Raw genomic sequence first — 24,134 nt, 5'->3', positions numbered from 1 at the left:
TAGCGATGCCTACACAAATACCACTCGTCTGGATCCAAAGAAGTTGGACATCTTTAAAACTGTTAAAGAAATCACAGGTTAGGAATAGCAAATTCCTTCAAAAACCTTACCTAGAAATGAGGCTTTTAGAGGTGGCGAGAGGCTGGTTTCTACTAGCTCTGTGGTTGAAAACTGGGATGCCGCCGTCCGGGGGAATCTTCTAGAATCACAGTTCATCTCCAGACTACAGAGATCAGTTCCCCTGGAAACATGGATGCTTTGGAGGGGGGACTCTGTGGCCTTATGCCCGAAAGAGGTCCCCTGTCCTCCCCAGGCTCCATCCTCAAATGTCCACGGGTTTCTCAACCTGGACCTGGGAGTCCTGCTTGAAATAGATGGCCATTTGTATCCTTATATAAGAAGAAGAGTTTGGATGCCGTTTTTCTTTACCCGGAGGAAGCTCAAAGAGACTTACAATCACCTTCCCTTTCCTCTCCCCACAACAGACACCCTGTGGGGTGGGTGAGACTGAGAGAGCCCTGAGATTACTGAAAGAGAAGAAGAGTTGGTTCTTAAATGCCATTTTCCTCTACCCGGAGGAAGCTCAAAGAGGCTTACAATCATCTTCCCTTTCCTCTCGCCACAACAGACACCCTGTGAGGTAGGTGAGGCTGAGAGAGCCCTGATATTCCTGCTCGGTCAGAACAGTTTTATCAGTGCTGTGGTGAGCCCAAGGTCACCCAGCTGGCTGCATGTGGGGGAGTGCAGAATCGAACCCGGCATGCCAGATTAAAAGTCCACACTCCTAACCACTGCACCAAACTGGCACAAGAGAGCCAATGTTGCATAGCTGTATTCAGCTGCAGCCTGCCCAGTGTTTTTCTTTCCTGTAAGTGGAAGAAAAGCAGATGCAGCAGAGCTGGTTAACGCCACTCGTGCTGGTTCCAGTGGAAGAAATGAAACCAAAACACTTTTATACTAGGAGCTGTCTCGCTTTGGCACATTGAACAGAAGGCTTTGTCAGCCTCTGCAGGCACAGCCAAATAGCTTCCCAGTTCAGAGGCAGTCAAACCCAGGAAAAGCGGTGTTGGTTTGTGCTCCTGATCTGTCCTCAGAATTTGGCTGCCGTTGCCATTTGGTTCAGGAAGTGTCTTTGGATGTACGAATGTTTGATTTTTTTTTTCAGAATTCTATTCCAGCATTAATTGAAGAGCTGGAATTTCAGCTGTTCACAGGGCAAACTCAAAAGTTTTACCTTCCCTCCCTCTGCCTTTCACACTCCCACCTATCAGTTTCTGAAAATGGAAAACCTCATTCATTCATTCATTCATTCATTCATTCATTCATTCATTTATTCATTCATTCATTCATTCATTCATTCATTCACTGTCATTGACCACATCAAAACATAGGTAAAACCACAGTAAACAGGGTGACAATAAAACCAGGTGAACACAGGACATTCTGGAAAGCTGGTATTTGCAAGTTCAGCATCATCTTGCAGCTTAATTCTAGCAACAACAACAAGAAGAACAAACAACAAATCAACGAAGTGTCCAAAGTCAGAGGCCTCTTCCAGAGTGTTTTGCTTTGATCCAGAATCCTTTGGTCTTAGGGGAATAAATGGCTTCGGAAATATTGATCTGGTTCAGGAGGTCACTAAACTGATAGTTCCAGTTTGAAGCACCAGCTGGTTTTATATGCCTTAGAAAGGCTCTTGGGAAACTGGGCATGGTGGCTTTTCACTGGCTGGCTGTACAGAAGCTTGCAGGGGCCGGCAATTCTAATTTATCCTCAGGCTTTACCAACCCCGCAGTGTCAGCTTAGCTTGACTACTCAAGGCCCACACAGATGGTTTCTGAGTTGAAAGTTTTGGAGTTGCTCAGATGCCCAGTCAATCTCACTTTCTCTGTCCTGCTGCCTCAAATGTGCCCCCATTTCACGCTCTTGAGCTTGTGCACGTGCATGGTGTCATCCATGACAAGTCAAAGCAGTGTTACGCCAGCTGAGTGGTATAACGCTACATATAATCGTGCCTCCCAGCCCCTCCTCACCTTTTTTGCTGTCTCGTACTTCTCCCCCTCGACAACTGCTGCTGGAAATGGAGGAAGAGAGCAACATGATTTTGCAACACTCTTCCACCTGTCAATCAAGCCATGCAGTCAATCCCCTTTCTCCATGCTTTAAAGGGCCCATGATGCCAGCTTGGTGTAGTGGTTAGGAGTGCGGACTTATACTCTGGTGAGCCGGGTTTGAATCGGCACTCCCCCACATGCAACCAGCTGGGTGATCTTGGGCTCGCCACAGCACTGAGAAAACTGCTCTGACTGAACAGTAATAACAGGGCTCTCTCAGCCTCACCCACCTCACAAGGTGTCTGTAGTGAGGAGAGGAAAGTGATTCTAAGCCACTTTGAGACTCCTTCTGGTAGAGAAAAGCGGCATATAAGAACCAACTCTTCTCCGTCTTCTTCTTTTTATATCAATAGTTTTCCATTGAAATGCCTATGCATCTAATAGATGCATCTAATAGATGCATAATAGTTCTTTATTGCCACACTTATGGAATCATGAATCTTGCTTCTTTTAAAAATAAATCTCGTTCCTGATTGGGGGGGACATTAGAAAGGTGTGCCTTGTGCTCCAACTTTGGTGGGTAATTTTTTTTGCCTTTGCCTGCATGATTGAATGTCTATTTGTTGCTCCAGGCAGTTCACTAAAAAAAAAAGTCCCATCAACAGGAGAAGGGAGAGGGAGGCAGGTGCGAGTGTGAGACATCCGAGGCGGAGATAGAGCTTCTTTGCCTCCATACTTTTCTTTGGCTGGTGGCTTCCTGGTTGTTCTCTGGTAGGTAGTGCTACATATGTTGGTGAATCCACTTTTTGGGATTCATCAACTAGCGCTTTAAAATGGAGGATGTAGCCAGCTGTTTACTGCTCAGATGCTGCATGTTGGCGATGTCATATGTTGGGGCCAGAATATAACGACAACAAAAGGTAAGTATCTCACTATTTTTAAAGGGTGCGGAAATCCCCTTAGAGTTAGGACAAGGGCTGTGGCTCAGTGGCAGAGCCTCTACTTGGCATGCAGAAGGTCCCAGGTTCAATCCCTGGCATCTCCAGTCAAAAGGCCCAAAGATGTTAGTGATGTGATAGACCTCTGCCTGAGACAATACTGTCCTTGAAGCAGTGGTCAGATTCAGCATCAGGTTCAAAGTTTCCCTTAAAAAGTGATCCTTCTCCTTCGCAGCAGGGAGGAAGTGACAGATGTGTCCTTGGATGCCGTGTTTGTCTGAGTGCCAGAGTTTCTTTGACCCCAGTCTTTTTTAGAGGAAGATCAGACAGTATGGCCTAATTAATTTTTTTCCTTCTGGCAAGGAGGAAGGTGTCCCATTTGGGGGATGGAAAGGACAAATCAGTAAGCAGGTCACCAGGGACAGCCCCAAAATGAGGACTTCCCAGAGTATAATGCCAGCTGAACCCAGCATAATTGTTAGGAATGATTGTGGTTCTGGGATTCTGCTCTCCTTTATCCTCTCATCCTCCCCCCACACACACACACACACACCAAATTTGTAAAGGGCCTTGGTAGGAAGGGGAACAGGCAGGCTTTTGTGCCCTCCTGAAAGAGACGCATTTCCAACGGAGCAACAAAGAAGCCAAAACATCTGCGCCATCAAAAGCTGCGCTGGCCCAAAAGACACCCACCTTTGCAATGTTTAGCCATCTCAGTGGCCTGCATATAAACTGTTTACAAGGCTGTGTTAAAAGAACTCCCTAATCCCCGAAATGTCCACGTTGGTTTTGACGTTCTCATTAAGGGAGAACAGAAAAGCTATTTTTGCCTTGCTTTTTAAAAAAATATATATATATATCCCTCGTTAATGCTATTTTTATAGATAGTTATTTTTCTCTTGTTTTAGGATTTTTGTTGATCCAGGAATGGGCTGAAAATGCCACTGACTTGAGTGCGTTTGAAAACCTGGAGGTTATACGAGGCAGAACAAAACATCAGTAAGTGAAGCCTGCATACCAGGAAACCCTCCATGTGTATACAGCTGGGCTTGTTTGGGAGGACCAGAGCATTGGTCTTTTCCATGCTGCTGTGGGACCAGCAGCTAGGTCACAGCCTGATATTGCCCGCCACTCTTTTCTCCTTTGGGGTGGGGCCAGATTTCATTAACTCCCAAGTCACTGCCGACCCAGTTAAGACCCCTTTACCCGCATCAACCTCCAGCACCTCAGGCTGTTTGTGGGACCCCTGGTCTGCGTTTGTTTCTTTCTGGAAGGAGGAGAAGGACAAAGGGAGAGAGAAGGAAAGAGAGAGGCCTCTCGGGAAAGCAAGGCAGGGATCTAAATCTGTTGGGCTTACCCTTGATCCGGGGTGATACCTGAATAATTAAACGATGGTTAAGAATTGGACCAGGATCTAAAACTGCGGCTTGAACTGGGCTAGCCCCACCTCTGTTAGAGCCAGTGTGGTATAGTGCAGGGGTAGTCAACCTGTGGTCCTCCAGATGTCCATGGACTACAGTTCCCATGAGCCCCTGCCAGCTAACGCGGGCAGGGGCTCATGGGAATTGTAGTCCATGGACATCTGGAGGACCACAGGTTGACTACCCCTGGTATAGTGGTTAAGAGCAGCAGCTTTTAATCTGGTGAGCCGGGTTTGGTTCCCCGCTCCCCGGCATGCAGCCAACTGGGTGACCATGGGCTAGTCACAGTTCTGTCAGAGCTGTTCTCGCAGAGCCATTCTCTCTCAGCTCCACATACCTCACAGGGTGCCTGTTGGAGGGAGAGGAATGGGAAGGTGTTTGTAAGCTGCTTTCGGATTTCTTTGTTTAGTGAAAAGTGGACTATAAAAACCTGTGCTGCTGCTGCTACCGCTGCTCCTTCTTGATGACAGACCCCAAGCTTGGCCAGCTTCCCTTTGCCATATTGCCTCTGGGGATCAACATCGCATGTAAATAAGGCGATGCCTGTTTATTCAGAAGGGTTTCGTACTGGGATTTTCTTGTCTGTGAATGAGACATCTGCAATAATCAAGGGTCTTGAACAGAATCCTTGCTGTGAAAGGAGGGATGTGCAGTGTGTGACTTTCCCCCCCTGTCTGTCATCCCTTTAATTGCTGGTGTTCCAGACTAATATGCCTCTATTACGTAGTTTATGCGCAGCTGACACAAAAAATGACATTGCAAAATTGCATGAAAACAGAGACTTGCAGGATTGAGCCACACAAAAGAGAAACAAACATAACATGGAGATCTTATCACCAGGGCTGACACATTCCATATAATCACTTTTTAAACACCAAATGGAGCAAGTCTGTTCTCCCAATCCTCCACTGCCTTTAAATGGTCACTATTTCAGCACCCAAGAAGGGTTTCACTTTGGGAGAAGTCCAAGTGGTTAGGTTTTTTTTTTTTTTTAAATACATTGTGGTTCTTGTGACCACTTTTCCTGGCCCTTTCTCCAATCCACCATGCAAGAAATCTTTGCCCCTTCCTGTTCCTGAGATAGCCACAGAAATTCTCCCATTGACCTTGGACCTTTCTAGAGGCCCCTGAGGTTGGCCAGCATCCTCTTTGCTTGGTGACCTACTTTTGTGGTTCTTGTGACCACTTTTTCTGGCCCTTTCTCCAATCCTTCCTGTTCCTGAGATAGCCACAGAAATTCTCCCATTGACCTTGGACCTTTCTAGAGGTCCCTGTGGTTGGCCAGCATCCTCTTCGCTTGGTGACCTACCTTTGTGGTTCTTGTGACCACCTTTTCTGGCCCTTTCTCCAGTCCACCATGCAAGAAATCTTTACCCCTTCCTGTTCCTGAGATAGCCACAGAAATTCTCCCATTGACCTTGGACCTTTCTAGAGGTCCCTGAGGTTGGCCTGCATCTCCTTCGCTTAGTGACCGGCCTTTGTTTGATCCATGTTCAGCAGCCATTTTGCACTCGCTATCACTGGCGTGGGCATAAAATCCCTGGGATTGCACTCTCTCAAGGAAGTAAGCGATGGAGACGTCGTGATTTTGAGAAACAAGAACCTCTGCTATGCAAACACCGTGAACTGGACCGCCCTTTTCAGAACAAACCAGCAAAAGATACGCCTCTTGAATAATTCAAACGAAACGGAATGTGGTGAGTAGATTGGTGTTTAATTTGGGAGGAATGGGTGCATTTCAGGTAGCATACTTTTCATTATTGCGTGCCGTAACAACTAACATATTTTACAACAAATTTCCTCTGCCATGCATTTTATCCTTTAGGCATACATCAGCTTATATAGATCACTTCTCCATGACATTATTTTACAAAATGTTAACATGGGGGCTTCTGGCATACATGCACCCATGCACCCATACGTTGAATTTCTCTGCTGCTATTTTTTTCTGTGTGCATCTTCCTGGGCCTTTCTTCCATCCTTGTAACAAATAAATCTGTGTCTCCTGCTGATCCTGAGATAGCCATGCACCCTCTCACATTGAAGAAAGGCTGAGCCAGAAGGCAGTGGATGTTCCAAGAGGCCTTCAATGTTGGCCAACATCCAGTCTTCTGGATAACCCTTCTGGAGTCAGTGTATGTACTCTGGACAGCAGCAGAACAAATCCACAGTGATTTGTGCTCCTGTGGCAGAGGAATTTCCCATTCTTCTCTGTTGCTCAAAAGCCACATGTGAGCAAAAAGTGCTGTGTGGGGGGGGGGGCGCTGAATGGAAAGGTGCCTGGTCACGCAAACCCCTGCCAACTTGGCCCTGAAATTCTCAAGGCAAACTTCATAGAAGAACTTGGAACCATGCAAGACTGCGGGGAAACAGAAAGGGCTTGGGTGTGTTGATCAAATGGGTGTGAAAGGGTCTGTGTCGTTAATAGTTAGCCGAGTGTGTTTTAGATAGGGCAAAGGAAAGCTTGTTTTATTTCACTGGCCATCGGCACACAACTGAGTCATGAGTAGTTCCTTTCCAGTTCTGTCTTGTGGATGGTGCAATAGAGCAGGGGTAGTCAAACTGCGGCCCTCCAGATTTCCATGGACTACAATTCCCAGGAGCCCCTGCCAGCGAATGCTGGCAGGGGCTCCTGGGAATTGTAGTCCATGGACATCTGGAGGGCCACAGTTTGACTACTCCTGCAATAGAGGTTCAATGCTACTATGGGTAAAAACTCCTAAGAGACCTACCTGTTGTTTTCTTTTTCCTTTTTTTTAGTGTGGAATAGATACTGATTTTGGGGTTTTTCTCTCTTTCTCTCTCTCTTTCTCTCCCATAGCTGCAGCCAGACATGTCTGTCATCCCCTCTGCTCAGCTAATGGCTGTTGGGGCCCTGGGCCTCTCCAGTGCTTTTCTTGTCACTACTTTTCGCGCCAACGGGAGTGTGTGCAGGAATGCAATGTTCAGCAGGGGTAAGAATTCTCCCCACTCTACGTGAAAAGTGCAAAGAAGCTGTGGGGGGGGGAGGGGGAAGCATGCAGCACCTTGCACCTGTAGCACCGCAGTCACATCCTGCACCGGTGACTCTTTGTTTTGCCTAGCAGTCTGCAGTCAGATGAGTAAAAGAGCATTGAGAGACCATTCCTTCCACACAAACAATCTGCTTTGTTTCAAACCTGTAAAAAACACCATGTTTCCTGGGGAGGATTCCATCGGCGCGAGCCCTTTGTTGTGTCCCAAGAGGAAAGAGCACAAGGTTCTTCTGGCAACTTGAAGAGCGTTTGTTGCACCTGCAAGCAGGTGTGGGCCGGAGCACCCGCCCTTCGTCCCATGCAGAGAAGTGGCTTTTAGGTGGAGAGAGAAAAAAGGGGAAACAAGACCTGGTTTGTAGGTTTCTGTGCAAAGATGAAAAGGGTGCATGGGAGCACAGTGGTGGGTCACAATCATCACAAAATGCACATTCTCTAACAGTGGCTTTGCCCAAGTTTTATTAATCTCTAAAATATATGAAGGGGTCTTCCAAAAGTTTCATTGGAAACAGTGAGGGAGTAGTAAGTGGTCGTAGAATCATAGAATAACTAGTCTGTTGCTCATGGGAATTGTAGTCCATGGACATCTGGAGAGCCACAGTTTGACTATCACGTAAGATTTCGCTTTCCTTCCCATTCCAGGGAGCCACGGGAGTTTAGGAACCAATCTGAATGTGTCCAGTGTCATCGGGAATGCCTAGTGGAAAATTCCACGGAGCCAACTTGCACAGGGCCAGTAAGTTCATGTGTGATCTTGCAGACAACCATGTGTTAAAATTAAGAACTGGGCAACTGTATTTCCTCGGGTGTATACAAGACAACACCTGGGGGAGGGGAGGGTTGGTGACAGGGGAATCGACTGCAGAGTTCTAAAATTAAAAGGGCTTGCCGCATGAACAGGGGTCACAAGCTATAGTCGCCAAGAAGAAGAGTTGGGTTTTATACCCTGCTTTTCATTACCTGAAGGAGAAAGCAGCTTACAATTGCTTTTCCTTCCTCTCCACACAACAGACAGCCTGTCAGTTAGGTGAGGCTGAGAGAGCTTTGAAAGAAATGTGACTGGCCCAAAGTCACCCACCTGGCTGGATATAGAGGAGGGGAGGAATTAAACCGGGCTCCCTAGATCTTAACCATTCCACCACACTGGCTCTCAAAGAAGAGCTTTCAACTCCAGTGTCTCTTTCGTGTGTTTAATGGGAGTGTCCAGATGGTATTTATGAAGATGTAGAGCATGTCTGTTGGGAGGGGAGGAAGGGAGAGGTAAGCCCCGTTGGGACTCCTTTGGGTAGTGCACCCAGGGTATAAATAATTACCTCTTCTTCGAAAACTGTCATGAATCCAACTGTGCATCTCCATTGACTCTGGACTGGCATTGGCTTCCCAGCATCTCAGACAAAGGTCTTTCATGTCCCCTGCTACCAGATCCTTTAACTGGAGATGCCAGCGGTTGAGCCGGAGACCTTCAGCTTGCCTCCCAGATGCTTGATCACTGGGCATGGCCTTGAGGGATTATCTGTTGACAGCCTGTGTATGAGACTCTTAATTCCATACCTCATCTGTGCTAGAGGTTTTGCCTTGGACAACTTAAGTGCTGCGGGAACATTACGCCCACCTTTGTGCCAGAAGAATTTCTGAATGGCACCTGAGCTTCTCTGGGCATTTGAGGAAATATATGATATATGGGAGTTTCTACGGCCATTTGATTGGAATAGTACTCCCAGATATTTGTAAAATCTGACCTGTTCTATGGGTGATTCTTATAGCTGGAATGTTTTTATCTTTTATAATATTTAAGTTATCAATGATTCTTTTATCTTGTTAATGCCAGATGTGTTTATGTATCTTGTAATTTGACTACTGGTCTAGTACCGTAATAATAAAGACTTGGCCTGACTCTTAATTCCATATTTGATTTTTTTTTACTTTTTTTGTAAATTGAGCCTTCCTTTTTAAAAACGTAAGTAGATAAGCCTTTGCATGCCTTTGCTGTGCTCTGAGCCTCCGTTGACCAAAGACGTCTTTTTGTCGCCAACGTGAACAATGCCTTGCTTCTTGTCCAGGGTCCCAACAACTGCACCAAGTGTGCCCACTTTATGGACGGGCCGAATTGCGTGAGAGCTTGCCCTAATGGCATTTTGGGCGAAAACGATATCTTGATCTGGAAATACCCGGATAAAAATGCGGTGTGCCAGCTGTGTCATCGGAACTGTACCCGCGGGTGAGTAGAAGCCATTTATTTTAAAACAGGGTTGAGATGGTAGATTTGACCTGTGGGATTTTAAAACCGATTGAGTGAGTGGGTTCAAGTTGTGCATTTCACAAAAATAGCAAAATATAACAAGCTCATGAACTCAAAATATAACAAGCTCATGAACAGTCAAAAAAGAAAGACCTGCTCTGGTTTCCTGGGCACAATTGAAACTGCTAGTGGGTACCTTTAAAGCCCTAATCAACTTGGAGCCAGGAGATCTGGAGAAAAGGTGGAGGAGTTCTTTTTCAACCAATAAAACATAAAATTAAAGCCTCAGTGACTATAACTTAGTCCTCCACCTAAATATACCTGTCTTAAAGCATCCATCCAAGGGTGTAGCAGTCATTTTTCCACATTGACACAGTGGAAATCACACTGCTCTACCATTCCCACCACCCAGAGCTGGCTGTCAAAAGAAAATCACTGCAGGTGAAATATGAAGCACTTGAAATGATCCTCCGTTACTCAAAATGATTTCATATTAAATTTGCAGATGATACTAAACTGGGAGGGGTAGCAAACACAAGAAAAGACAGAACCAGAATACAGGATGGTCTTGATAGGCTTGAGAAGTGGGCTAAGCTGAATAAAATGAAGTTCAATAGGGACAAATATAAAGTTCTGCATTTAGATAGGAAAAATGAAATACACCAATATAAGATGGGGGAGACTTGCCTTGGCAGTAGCATGTGTGAAAAGGATCTAGGAGTCTTAGTAGACCATACATTGAGCATGAGTCTGCAGTGTGATTCAGTGGCTAAGAAGGCAAATGGGATTTTGGGCTGTATCAAACGGAGTATCGTGTCCAGATCACGGGAGGTGATGGTACCTCTTTACTCTGCTCTGGTTCGGCCTCACTTGGAGTAATGTGTTCAGTTTGGGGTGGTTGAAGAGGGATGTAGACAAATTGGAGTGTACCAAGAGGAGGGCAACAAAGATGGTGAGGGGTTTGGAGATCAAGACGTATGAGGAAAGATTGGGGAAGCTTGGTCTCTTTTAGCCTGGAGAGGAGATGACTGATCTGATAGCCTTCTTCAAGTATTTAAAAGGGTGCCACATAGAGGATGGAGCAGAGCTGTTCTCACAGAGCAGCTCTCTCAGTGCTCTCTCAGGGTGTCTGGCATCAAAAGAGGAAGGGAAGGCGATTGTAAGCTGCTTTGAGACTCCTTTGGTTAGTGAAAAGTGGGGTACAAAAACCAGCAGCTATTCATCCTCTTGACTTCTCTGTATTTGTTGGGGGGGGGAGGTTGGATGGGAGAGCCTGTGATGATGAAGCATGTAAGTTTACCCTGTAAGTTTACCAGTAGCTGCTGCATTTCCCACCCTTGGCTTATATGCAAGTCAATAAGTTGGCCTGGATTTTGTGGTCAAATTAGGCTCCTCAGTTTATATGTGGGTCGGTTTATACACGAGTATATACGGGAATTCAAAAGAAATTCTGTCTAAACATTCGGAAGAAGTTCCTGACAGTTAGAGCGGTTTCTCAGTGGAACAGGCTTCCTCGGGAGGTGGTGGGTTCTCCATCTTTGGAGATTTTTAAACAGAGGCTGGATAGATATCTGAGGGAGAGGCTGATTCTGTGAAGGTTCAAGGCGGTAGCTGGTTAGCATGGATGAACGATAGGGGTGTGAGTGTCCTGCATAGGGCAGGGGGTTGGAATAGATGACCCAGGAGGTCCCTTCCAACTCTATGATTCTATGATTCTAGAAGAAGGTCCAATGGCCCAGTTCTGACAACCATTTAAGTTAGAGTTCTAGTGACATCCAGTGGACAAGTCGGATAACTTCTTTAAGGATTGCCTATCTAGTAGTAGCACAGCATTGTTAAGTCAAAGCATCAAACAGGCTGTTTTGGGGTGTTTCTAATCTGATTCAAGGGCTATCCATTATGTTAAAGAGTGCATAAACAAGCCAGCCTGCTGGGAGCAGTGTGTAATAAATGCAACAACAACAACAACAATAATAATATTATAATAATACTAATTCCCTGCTCACATGATAAATAGTTTGCAGAATTCCTTTAGGGAGGTCCAGAATATATCCCCATACAGGGGCTTTTAGCTCTTCAAAGTCATTATAACAAGAAGAGCACTTCTAGTATTTGGTGTAACCATTTGGTTCTCCCGTTGGATGCTACATTCCTTGGTTCAAATTTTAGCTAACTCACTACAACATAAAGAGCACTCGGCTGTGTTTTGTTCATACAAATGAGGACCAAAAAAGGGAGATGTGTTCTATTCATTCTTTTCTCCCCCATGTGGGCCTTGCCAGCTATTCTCTTGTATCATCTAAGTACAGTTTATGCTCCACGTTCGCCACTTCCAGACCCGGAATGCCTCCATGAGTTCCTCCTCCGCCGCCAGCAGATATGTGGCAATTGTATGAATAAGGCCTACAGTAACGTCCCCTGGGAGTGTGGATTTCAACATTCCAGTAGGGTAGAGGTCTGTGTAAACCGCTGCGAGCCCTTTTTGGAGAGTGGCGGTCTATAAATCGATGAATGAATGAATGAATGAATGAATGAATGAATGAATGAATGAATGAATGAATGAATGAATGAATGAATGAATGAATGAATGAATGAATGAATGAATGAATAATAGGGTCATGGTGTATTACCTTCAAAACAAGCAGAGTATTTACGACGATAATTCAGTTTGAGAATCCTGACCTTACCAAGGTTGAGTTTTAACGCTTGTATCCCATTCCCCTGGAACTTGATCTCGCATGCTTCCAACATGAATTGAAACGAGGGTTGTGTGTAGCGGTGGCCGAATTGGCCATTCCAGGGCCGATTCGGACGCTGCCGCACACAACCCTAATTGAAACTGTGTGGCATAGTTTGGTGCATTTTCAAGTCATGGGTCCCCAAATCCTGGGCTCCACAGTGCCCCTTTCTGGTAACCAAAAAGTGCTTTGGGAAGGTGGACGGGGCCAGGCAAGGCTTTTGCATAGCAGGACTTCTGGCTGGCCATTGAGGAGCTCATTGGCTGTGCAGGTATTTCTAATACGACTTCCTGCAATCCGTTATTGGCTGAAATGAAATATTTCCTTAAAAGTTTAGCTCTGTTAACTTTGTCGGATCGTCATCCATTAAGATGGTAAAAGCCCCTAAACTTGAAACTACAGGAAATGTGACTTTCATCTAGTCGCCTGTGTTACACAATATCAGAGAAAGAACTAACGTAATCGAACTACGTTATCTATTCTGCTAGGAAATATTATTGTATGAAAGATAGTCCATTCAAACTATCAAATTATTAAGGTAACCTCACAGTACCGAAACTAAGGTCAGCTTTTTCCAGGTTTGTTCAGCTGTTTTGGTTTTTTTTAAGAGATATCAAAAAATCCCCTTATCTTGTATGAGTTTGTCCTTGTGGTTACTAAGAGATTGAATCAATACTGTCCTTTCAACAAAGACACCCATGATGATCTTTTATCTCCGTTATTATGAAAATTCCCAAGAAAGGATGAATTTATCTTAACTGGTCTCCTTACCGATAAATCGCATCAGATTGTGGTAAAAGTTGCCAAGTACTGTGCTAAAGAAAGATCTTTCCAAGCGACCTTGGAGAAACACAATGTGCCGTGCACGTTCTAAATGCCAACTCTGTGGCAAGGACTCTTAGTCTAGAGATCCGTAATCTTGCATTTTTGATCTTAACATTTACTGTGTTTATTTCCACTGGCCGTTGACCATAATACTCCATCGAGATAATGTATGTACATCCCTTGCAGTGGCGTTAGGGGCAGCCTGTAATAATGCATGGCTTTGTCATGGGCTGACAAGTCCATTTGGTTGTTGTCTGCATTCTGAGATCATTTACAGATAATATCTCTGGAAAGAAGCTTGCAGCCTGAAATGCTTTGTCACTGATATGTTTTAACCCCACCGGCCTCTGGCTAAAAGCGCACTGGGCGCATGAAGAGTTTCTATCCTTAATCCTATGCGACAATTATAAATGAAAGCGGGTCTTAGCTACACAAGAGGAAATCAGAAGACTTGGATTCTCCCCCCTCCCTCAGGTTCTGCTCAACATGGCAATAGATGAGGCCGAAGCAAAGGATAGAGGACTCTGAGCACCAAAGAGTACCCCTAAATACCCTCCTCCACACAACACCAGATACTTTCAGGCCCCAACAGACTCTCTCTCCTTATTAGAAGCCAAACATCTTAGGAGGGCCTTCTCATTAGAAAGGGGATTGGCTCTACTCTCTTTGGTCTTGGAGCAGGGATGGGCAAACTGTGGCCCTCCAGATGTCCATGGACTACAATTCCCATGAGCCCCTGCCAGTGAATGCTGGCAGGGGCTCATGGGAATTGTAGTCCATTGACATCTGGAGGGCCACAGTTTGCCCACCCCTGCCTTGGAGGGATGTTATAAGAAAGTACCGAGACCAGAAAGCTTCTGCCCTTGCAACTCCAGAGAGGTTGAGTCCCTTGCTCACGTGATCCTCTGGTGCCCCCTCTAGATAGCTGACAGAATTCGGCAAATTCTACTGCCACTTGAAAACATTACCAGTTGTACAGAAGAGGAAAAAATTAAACTTCTCCTATGGAAAGGGAAATCCTCAGCTGTTACACAAGTTGCCAAATATTGTGCCCAAGTATATAGTGTTCAAAATGCTCGGTTCCGGCTCTATAGAAGGTGATCCATAAAAGGTGCATGCTGTTTCATTTTAACATTGTTTTAACCTTTCGTGTAGCTAAGAAAATTTTAAACTGTTAAATCTACTTTCTACTGTAATGCTATGGCATACAGCAACATGTTTGTATCGTATTTTATTCTGAACTGTCTACCCCCTAATATCTGTTTACAAATTTTATCTGGCCGAAGTGCCGTGCAGAATAATCTAAACTAACAAACTAAACTAACCCCACCTGCCATGTCGTGGTTAAGAGAAGAGATCCAGCTAGACTCCTCCTGCCCCGCCCCCCCCTACTGCCCTTGGCCTCCTGTTTCATTTATGATGATGGTGAAGGAGCCTGCTGGGCTTCCTTCTGAGCATTTTGTGAGAAGCCATAAATCTTCACAACCTTGCAATAGTAAGCTTAAATTGGAAACAGTGGGCTGAGGGGAAACCGTATTAAAATTGCGATGGAAAATTGGCCCCAACCAGCTGTGTCTGGACAAAATGAATTAATATTTATGTACGTGCAGATGAAAACCTGTACGGACAGCAACCTATGAACAGAATAGTTTCAGGGATCATGCTAGCCTTCGGTTTTTGCCAAAAACAAAGAGGTGTATTTCAATGTCCCCGGCAGTAATTAAAGTCACCTTAACATGCCTGCATTCCTTCTTTTGGTTTCTGAAGAACTGGAACAATAGTTCAGAAATGCCCCAGTTTATATTTTCACTTCCAGAAACTGAGAGGTGCTTGCTGCTAAAATTGAAGAACTGTATCAAAGGGTCGCGGCATGAGGACGGTTGAGAACCACTGCATTATGGTTTCGTCCTTCTTTTCAATGACGTGTTTGCTTTTCAGAATGCACCTCCAGGATGGCTTCAGGAAAGGAGGCTTTTTCCTTTCAGGGGGTCTTCTCAATGAACAAAAACCCTCAGTGTTGTATCCTCCATGACTTTTGACACCACCAGGGACAAATTTGGGTGCCTTATACAATAGTGTAAGCAGGTCCATAGAATCTGGTTTACAGTGGTGTGTGGTCAGGAAACCATCCATATGCTTCAGGCCAGAGCAGCTGCTTGGGCTGTCTTTTACCCTTGCAGAGTATTTTTTTTAATATTATAGGGCAGAGGAAACCAAGATCATGGTAATTGTAGTCCTGGAGAGCCACAGCTTGGCCACCCCTGCTCTAGAGGAGCTCTTGGACTCTGCCATGCTGGAGATCCTTGTTATAAGAGGTCCCTTCCACAACCATACAAAAGGATGGGTTTTGTCTTCCACAACCATGCAAAAGGATGGGTTTTGTCTCATGTACTGATAAAGGTACCCAAAAAGCCAGGAAAGGTGTCTTATGGTAGAAATGTTTCTTCTTCTTCTTGTGATATTGCAGGGTTGCTCCTTGGGCACCCTCCTGCCTAGCAGTCAGGGGGAAAGCCCAGGTACATGCCCGTACTCTCTGGATGACAGAGCCATACCATTTCAGGTGGAAGAACATTATGTTTAAATGCTTCCCCTAATTAAAGGTGCCTACAAGCAGAGAAAAGAGCCTCTTGTGGCGCAGAGTGGTAAGGCAGCCGTCTGAAAGCTTTGCCCATGAGGCTGGGAGTTCAATCCCAGCAGCCGGCTCAAGGTTGACTCAGCCTTCTATACTTCCGAGGTCGGTAAAATGAGTACCCAGCTTGATGGGGGGTAAACAGTAATGACTGGGGAAGGCACTGGCAAACCACCCCATATTGAGTCTGCCATGAAAACGCTAGAGGGCGTCACCCCAAGGGTCAGACATGACTCGGTGCTTGCACAGGGGATACCTTTACCTTTACCTTACAAGCAGAGAAACGGCCTGCTGGGTCAAAGGCTGCTCAGTATAGCATCTCAAGAGAAGGAGAAGAGGTTTATTAAGGGCAGCGAAAAAAGGTATAGAATATTAACCACCACATCTGCTCTGTCTACAAAGTCTTTGTTGCTGGATCTTCACCCTAAATCCTAAAGTCAAGTTGTGTAGGTTAATGGCCTCCCCTTGAGCACAAAAAGTGTTCCCTTATGTAGGAAGGACAGCTGCATCGGATAGGTCATGGCCTGGTCTTGAAAGAGCTCACCCTGGCTATTGTTTCTGTTCCTGGACGTTTCCAGTGCCTTGCTTTCCTGTTCCCAAGAGTGCCAAAAGTGAACATTTTGTCCACTCAACAGCCAGCTTGCTGGTGCCTTTCATGCAGACCAGCAAACAGTTGTCTCTTTGTGATGAGCTTCTTTGTCAGATCAGGATGAACAACCTTTTGAAGTTTGTGAACAAGGCAGCATTTTTTAAGAGGCCGCTTTTATACTGGGGTGGGCGGGTGGTCGAGGAGAACAGACTGTCCCGGACTGTCCTAGAATAATGCATCTCAATAACGTTCTGGCCGGTCTCCTCCTCTGTACCGCTCAGAGATGCTGGGATCTGAAGCTGTTCCTCCAGTACAGCCTACCCTGACCTCTGCATGAAACATCTGGCTGAAGGCTCCTGGTAGTTCCCCAAATATTTTGTTTCCTTAGCAAGCACAATACCTCCAAAAACAAAATGATTGGTGTTCTGAGACTGCCTTTAAAACATCCATTGAGGGGCCCAGTGTCTGGTGTCGTATTCATTTTGCTGTCTCCCCCTCTCCTTTTTTCTGTTTCAGATGCAAAGGACCAGGGCTTGAAGGCTGTCCCAATGGGTAAAGATTGAAATGAGTTATATGTTCATGATGAGCATAAGGCATACATATAAGTGTGTGTGTGTGTGTGCGTGCGATTTTATTTATGTGTTTAAGTATGGGTGTTTAGTCATGAGGCAGGGTCCACAAGCCATGACATGGGAGAGATATAAATTGAATCCTAAATAAATATCCCCTTTTGTTTATACAATCCAATCCAGAGTTTAAGGTACCCAGCTGCCTCCCTTATTGGCAGATGTTTTGAGTAGAATTTCTCCAACCAGGGGCAGGATTAGGTCATGTTTGAATGTAACGGCCTCGTCCCCTTTTCAATGTGACATGGACCGTGTCGAGACCCCAAATCTCAGTTGAGACGTAGTCCACAAAGCTATGGCTTGCCTAGGCTTGAGATGGACTCATCCAAGCTGAAAGCCCTGCATCGGATGGGGGTGGGCCAGTGCCATGGGTTTGGACCATAGCATATGGAGGCTATGATTTCTGCCACCACCCTCCCACACAAAGCTCCCAAACCTGCCAACACTTCTCACTTTCTCTATGGTTATGTTCTTGTGGTCATCTGGATTTTCGCAATAACAAGGTGGGTTTTGAGCCATCCCCGAAAATTTTTTGCAAAAATCCAATAAAGAAATAAATGTGACATGGACCTGTTTTTCTGGCTCCTCCCGGTGAGCAGGTGTGAGACGTCACATTGCTGATCTCAGATCATAATAATCAACTGAACTGACCATACAAGCATCTCATTTTGTTGGACCCTGACAATCCCCCGCACCACCAGCTAGAGATAAGAATTGCATGAGTGGACTTCCCTAAGGCATCCCATAATCTTCCTCTTGAGCGCCATCTACTGGCAACTACGGAAAAGATTCGCCTTCCCCTTTCTCTCTCCACTAGTAGGCTGGGGTTTGAACCGCTGGCACTTAAGGGAAAGATTTCAGCAAGTATCTCAGAATCGGGGGGGGGGGGGGGGTAGCTTTGTGAGACACACAGACAAGTAAGCTAGTGGGGAAATGTAAGAGGCAAAAGATACAGAATTTCTCTGCAGACTGTCCTGTGGTCTGGATGCAGCAAACCGTGATCATCTCTTCATATAGAGGCTTTTGGGTAAAGCAGGGTAACTCATGAGCAACTCATCCAATGTTAATTCTGCCACCACCCTCCACCCTGAGAGCCAGTTTGGTGTAGTGGTTAGGAGTGCGGACTTCTAATCTGACATGCCAGGTTCGATTTTGCACTCCCCCACATGCAGCCAGCTGGGTGACCTTGGGCTCGCCACGGCACTGATAAAACTGTTCTGACCGAGCAGCGATATCAGGGCTCTCTCAGCCTCACCCACCCCACAGGGTGTCTGTTGTGGGGAGAGGAATGGGAAGGCGAATGTAAGCCGCTTTGAGCCTCTTTCGGGTAGGGAAAAGCGGCATATAAGAACCAACTCCTTCTTCTTCTTCTTCTTCTTAATGGGAGGGACCTTTTATCACGAGCGTATGGAGTTGAGCTTCCTTTCATTCTTGCTGTTGCTACCCCCTATGATGCACAAAGCATGTGGTCAGGGCGGTCTTGCATGCTGCAAGGCCTTTGGCATGCATGTTCAACGCTCACGGCAGCCCCCCGTGTGGGTCCTTGGGGGTTGCAGGTAGAAGGCGGTTTTTGTTTATGCAGAAAAGCCACCTTTTTGTCACCTTTAGTTTAAAAGCGAGCTGTCAGTGTAGGGGAGGCCGGCAAACCCCGCTGAACCAACTTCATTCTTCTTAAGTAATCCCTGTTAAGATCGGCTTGGTTTGGTCTTTTCCCTCTAGCTCCAAGGTCCCGTCCATTGCTGCGGGAGTGGTTGGGATCATGTTCGGCTTGCTCCTCATTGCGCTGGGCATCGGCCTCTACGTGCGGAGGCGCCGCATTGTCCGGAAGCGAACTTTACGCCGGCTGCTGCAGGAGAGAGAGGTGGGTGCAGGAAACAGTCCTGAAATGCATCTGAAGGTGTCGGAGGTCTCAAGGCAGGGGGAGTCAGACTACGGCCCTCCAGAGGTCCATGGACTACAGTTCCCACGAGCCCCTGCCAGCAAATGCTGGCAGGGGCTCCTGGGAATTGTAGTCCATGGACCTCAGTTTCCTCTTCCTAACTTCTGCCCAGAATCTGATTCTCTCTTCCTCAGTCATTGTTTCTGGTCTTCAGGGGGAATGTCCCATTTGTCAAACGCAGTTAGGTTCGGCTGCTAACAGGTGCTGTTGTGGTTTGGCTGCTTGGTGGGCAGCATTACTGATAAGGAGCAACACGATTCCTTCTCAGTGCCTGTATCTTGTGATGAACCTATCACTGGTTATTTAGTGAGTTACTTACATCTCTTTCAGTTGCTATTTGTAGAATCATAGAGTTGGAAGGGGCCAGACAGGCCATCTAGTCCAACCCCTTGCTCAACGCAGGATCAGCCCAAAGCATCCACCCCCTTTCAACCAGGTCATCTCGGGGCGGTGCTTAACACAATTGTCAGTTCAAAATTGGGTTTATAAATTAGCAATGAAATTATAAGATCGTTTGAAACAGAGCATTCTGCATTAACATTTTAAAAAATCTAAAACCTTAGCTGCTGCCTTCCGATTTCAGATTAAATCAGCCCCCAAGTGAGGGGGGAGGGGAAGAAGGTGGGGGAGGCCCATAGTGGATGTATTGCTAGGTGTCTTGCTCGCGTACTGGCCTCAGCCGTTGGTTTGGTGGAAGAGCTCCATCTTGCAGGCCCTGTGGAAGTCAGTTAGTCCAACAGGGCCTTGATGTGCTCCCAGAACTCATTCCACAAAGCCAAGCCTGGAGTACTGTGTGCAGGTCTGGAGACCTCACTTTAAGAAGGATGTAGATAAAATTGAACGGGTACAGAGGAGAGCGACGAGGATGATCTGGGGCCAAGGGACCAAACCCTATGAAGATAGGTTGAGGGACTTGGGAATGTTCAGCCTGGAGAAAAGGAGGTTGAGAGGGGACATGATAGCCCTCTTTAAGTATTTGAAAGGTTGTCACTTGGAGGAGGGCAGGATGCTGTTTCTGTTGGCTGCAGAGGAAAGGAGGCGCAGTAATGGGTTTAAACTACAAGTGCAACGATATAGGCTAGATATCAGGAAAAATTTTTTCACAGTCAGAGTAGTTCAGCAGTGGAATAGGCTGCCTAAGGAGGTGGTGAGCTCCCCCTCACTGGCAGTCTTCAAGCAAAGGTTGGATACACACTTTTCTTGGATGCTTTAGGATGCTTTGGGCTGATCCTGCGTTGAGCAGGGGGTTGGACTAGATGGCCTGTATGGCCCCTTCCAACTCTATGATTCTATGATTCTATGAAGGCCAGGCCTGAAAAGGTCTTTAGGACCAGGGACTCTTAGCTTGTTGGCATTTGCTGGCCGAAGTGCTCTCTGGGGAACTCCCCCCCCCCACCTTGATGGGAACCCAAAGCATTACATGATTCTCACCTCTTCTACCTTCTCATGACAACCCTACTAGGTATGTTAGACTGAGAGATTGCAAGGGGCACAGAGTTAAGCATCCATGATGCATGCAAGGATCTGACCCCCAGGGCCTAGTCTAAGCTTTCTCAACCAGGGTTTTAAGACATCCTGGGGTTTCCTAATGGCCTTGCAAGGGTTTCCCAAATGGGGGTGAGTTAATTTTTTTTACATACATGGTCATGTCGACCTAGCCTCCCTCTCCCGCAATGGCCAGTGATGAGCATGGAGGGGGGTGGGGAGGGGAGATAATATCGGTTTGTGTTATACCTTTTGTACTGCTCAAAAACATAGCTCTGACTGACTTGTAAAACAATGGATATATTTCTTCCTAAACTCTGCTGCTGTTGTTATTTTTTTTGCACTTCACAGCTTGTGGAGCCGTTGACCCCCAGCGGAGAAGCACCAAATCAGGCTCTCTTAAGGATTTTAAAGGAAACAGAATTTAAAAAGGTCAAAGTTCTCGGCTCTGGAGCTTTTGGGACTGTTTACAAGGTAAAGTTGCCACCTCTTCCCCCTGCGTTGTGAAAGTTCAAAACTCACAAACATTAAAACAAAAAGAAATTATATCTTGGTTAAAATATTTAATATGCCAAGATCTGTATTTCAGTTGATAGCAGATGTAGGATGTTTGGCAAATATTTGAGCATTTAGAGAGGATCTATTTTCATTATTATTATTATTATTATCATCATCATCATCATCATCATCATCATGCTTATTACATTTATTCCCCGCCACTCCCGAAACCAGCTTCTGGTGGATCACAACTGTCCTTTGTTAAAAAACCCATTAAAATATAGAACATAACAAATCTCAATAACCTGAGGGTGATTTGGGGAAAGAAATTCAATCCAAGCTGCTCTGGTGGGTTGAATGCAGACTTGATGACTTCTCCAGCTGAGTTTTAATAGGATTTAAAGCCTGGCACCCGCACAATATTAGAGCAGCACCCGGCGGAACGTAATTTGTGGCGATACATTGGCATACATGCTGATACACCCTCTTCTAGGTATGCCGTTTTTAGCATTTATGTATAAGATTGAAAGAAGCTCTACAAAACATGGAGTGTATTCGCAATCTGAGCCTACCATATATAGCTGCTAACATTACGTGGCTATAAGGCCAAATCCATTTTTTATTATTATTGCAGCAGAATATTCATTTGTAGTCTGACAGCTGCAACAACAAGAAAGATAAGCAAATTAAAATGGGGGAAAGCAGAAAAAAGGCTAACAATAATTAGAGTACACCAGCAGTAACGGGGGTTATGTCGATTCAGATGTGGCCCTGCTAATAGTTATTTCCTAGCAATCGAAGAAGAAAATTGTGTGGCTCGACAATCATGTTAGCTTCAACCGCACTAAATGTATTTTAGTCTTTCATTTAATCTGGAAGAGATGGTACATCGTCACACCATCCAGCAGAGTAAGATGAAAAGTATCTTCAGCGGTAGGGAACAAAGAGAATTAGCACCCCAGATATGAGCCAGTTTCACAAGTCTTCCTCAGCTCATTCATAAATGATAGGGTTGTGAGCAATGAGCGATAGGGTTGTGAGTGTCCTGTATAGTACAGGGGGTTGGGCTAGATCAGTGGCTGCCAACCTTTTTATCACCGGGGACCGGTCAATGCTTGACAATTTTCCTGAGGCCCAGGGGGGGGCGTAGTCCTTTGCCGAGGGACGTCGCCGCTGCCACCTGAGGCCCTGCTCCGTTTGCTTTCCTGCCGGTGCCCCTGACTTCCCACTGGTGGCTGCGCTGTGCCATGCCAAGGGGGAGCCCCAGCCATGGGGACCGCTGCAGAGCACCAAAGGTGAGCCGGCGACAGAGTGGCAGGGCAGCCCCCAAGGCAACAGCCGGAGAGGAGCCGCGGCCCAGTACCGACTGATCTACGGTCTGGTAGCGGTCCCCAGACCGGGGGTTGGGGACCACTGGGCTAGATGACCCAGGAGGTCCCTTCCAACTCTATGATTCTATAAGTTACTTGCAACCACACGAAGTCAAATGGAGCACACAGTCTCTTAGGTAGCACAAAAGGGAGAGGGGCAGTCCATGCCGCTATGCTGCACTACATCTGACACAGGCCATTTTTCTCTTTCTCTGCTTCTCGCTGTTTTGGGGAGGAGTGATGTAAATGAAAACTGCAGTTTTATTTATGGTGCCATTTATTTAGTCAAATCCCGTTTATCATTTCCCGGGAACTTTGCGACACGCAGTTATCCTGGCAGATTGTTTAATCGCCTCGGCTGGTTGGATGATGCATTCCTTCTGAACGTTCCGTAGCCTGCTTTCTGTATTAGAATTCATGTAACCATTTATCCCCCCTTTGGTTTTTTGTTACAGGGGCTCTGGCTCCCAGAAGGGGAGAAAGTTAAAATTCCTGTGGCTATTAAGGAATTGAGAGAGGCCACATCGCCCAAAGCCAACAAAGAAATTCTCGATGTGAGTTTTCCTTCTTTTCTCTTCTTTTATAACTTTCAGAGATGTTGAAATAGTGCATAGGGGGGGCAGGGGAGGCAGTCAAAATAAAGGCACTATTTGCAGACTTATTAAGAACTCGTTAATTTTTTTTCTATAGATCAGGTTTGCCGAATGATGCTTATTTTCCAACTGACTCTTTCCCTGTGATCCTTCAGTGCCATCAGCAGAGTGGTGGTCCAGAACCATAGAGCAGTGGGTCAGGATCAGAGGGACCAAAGGGACTTGGGATGTGTTTCCCCAGCAGGGATCCCCTCCCCACACTCAGGAAAGATTGGGATGCAAGGCAGAGAATCTGTTGCTCAAAGGGGGAAAGTGTACAAAGAACAAAAAAAAAACACAGGACATGCAGCTAGAATAACTGTTTTCATCCCTGGTCATAAAAAAATGGGGGGATTAAAAAAAGTAAATGCATCCTGTGCATCAATCCTCAAGAAGAGGAGGAGCTGTTTTTTGTACCCCTCTTTTTACTACCCAAAGGTGTCTCAAAGCGACTTCCTCTCCCCACTACAGACACCCTGTGAGGTAGGTAGGGCTGAGAGGGCTATTTCGGGACTCCTTTGGGTAGTGAAAGAGGGGAGTATAAAAAGCTAGGATAGAAAAACAAGCTCTTTTTCTCTTCTAATGACAGGGGAGGCAGTGGTGGGGGCACAAGATCCGCTGCCCGTAGCTCCCGTTCCATCTTGCCCCATTTATAGAGCCAGCCCTGACGCAGCGATTGTGCTTGTAACCACTGCGATTAACCCATCACAAATGCCGCTGCAATCACACCAGCCAACTCTGTGTATGGAAAACTGTGCAATTGCGTAGCAGAGCTTTCAGCAGTTACTGTAAGAGATTGAGTGATCGGAAGCCGCATTTATCTGGGTGCGATAGCTCACGTCTTAATGTCTTCCTCTTAGCTGCTGGAGTAGGGCAACGGTCGTCCCCAATTTTCACTGTAGAATCTTTACTTCCTGCTCGTCTAAAATACTTGTTGTGCCTCTCCCTAGGGCAGTGGTTCTCCACCTTCCTAATGCCGTGACCCTCTAATACAGTTCCTCATGTTGTGGTAACCTCCAACCATAAAATTATGCAAGTGTTCTTTCAAAGAAATTAAATCGAAACTGACCAATGGCGTGAAGATCCAATGGAGTGAAGATCCATTGTTCATGATTGTATAGAAATGTTTTTTTTTCTGGG

At 46.0% G+C, this 24,134-nt stretch overlaps 1 protein-coding gene across 3 annotated transcripts in view; it reads left to right on the top strand.

The window, feature by feature from the left end:
* Positions 1 to 24,134, top strand: part of EGFR (epidermal growth factor receptor) — a 158,605-nt gene that overhangs the window by 113,200 nt on the left and 21,271 nt on the right. For all 3 annotated transcript variants that reach the window (XM_077304759.1, XM_077304758.1, XM_077304757.1), the window contains exons 10-19: positions 4 to 77; positions 3,901 to 3,991; positions 5,911 to 6,110; positions 7,235 to 7,367; positions 8,067 to 8,160; positions 9,485 to 9,642; positions 16,961 to 16,996; positions 18,790 to 18,931; positions 20,846 to 20,968; positions 22,818 to 22,916. In XM_077304759.1, coding sequence (XP_077160874.1) covers positions 4 to 77; positions 3,901 to 3,991; positions 5,911 to 6,110; positions 7,235 to 7,367; positions 8,067 to 8,160; positions 9,485 to 9,642; positions 16,961 to 16,996; positions 18,790 to 18,931; positions 20,846 to 20,968; positions 22,818 to 22,916 — 1,150 coding nt within the window. The remainder of the gene's footprint in view (positions 1 to 3; positions 78 to 3,900; positions 3,992 to 5,910; positions 6,111 to 7,234; positions 7,368 to 8,066; positions 8,161 to 9,484; positions 9,643 to 16,960; positions 16,997 to 18,789; positions 18,932 to 20,845; positions 20,969 to 22,817; positions 22,917 to 24,134) is intronic.

The sequence above is a fragment of the Paroedura picta genome, chromosome 11 (assembly GCF_049243985.1).
Source record: "Paroedura picta isolate Pp20150507F chromosome 11, Ppicta_v3.0, whole genome shotgun sequence".
Classification (NCBI taxonomy): domain Eukaryota; kingdom Metazoa; phylum Chordata; class Lepidosauria; order Squamata; family Gekkonidae; genus Paroedura; species Paroedura picta.
This window is presented reverse-complemented; position numbering and strand designations above follow the sequence as displayed.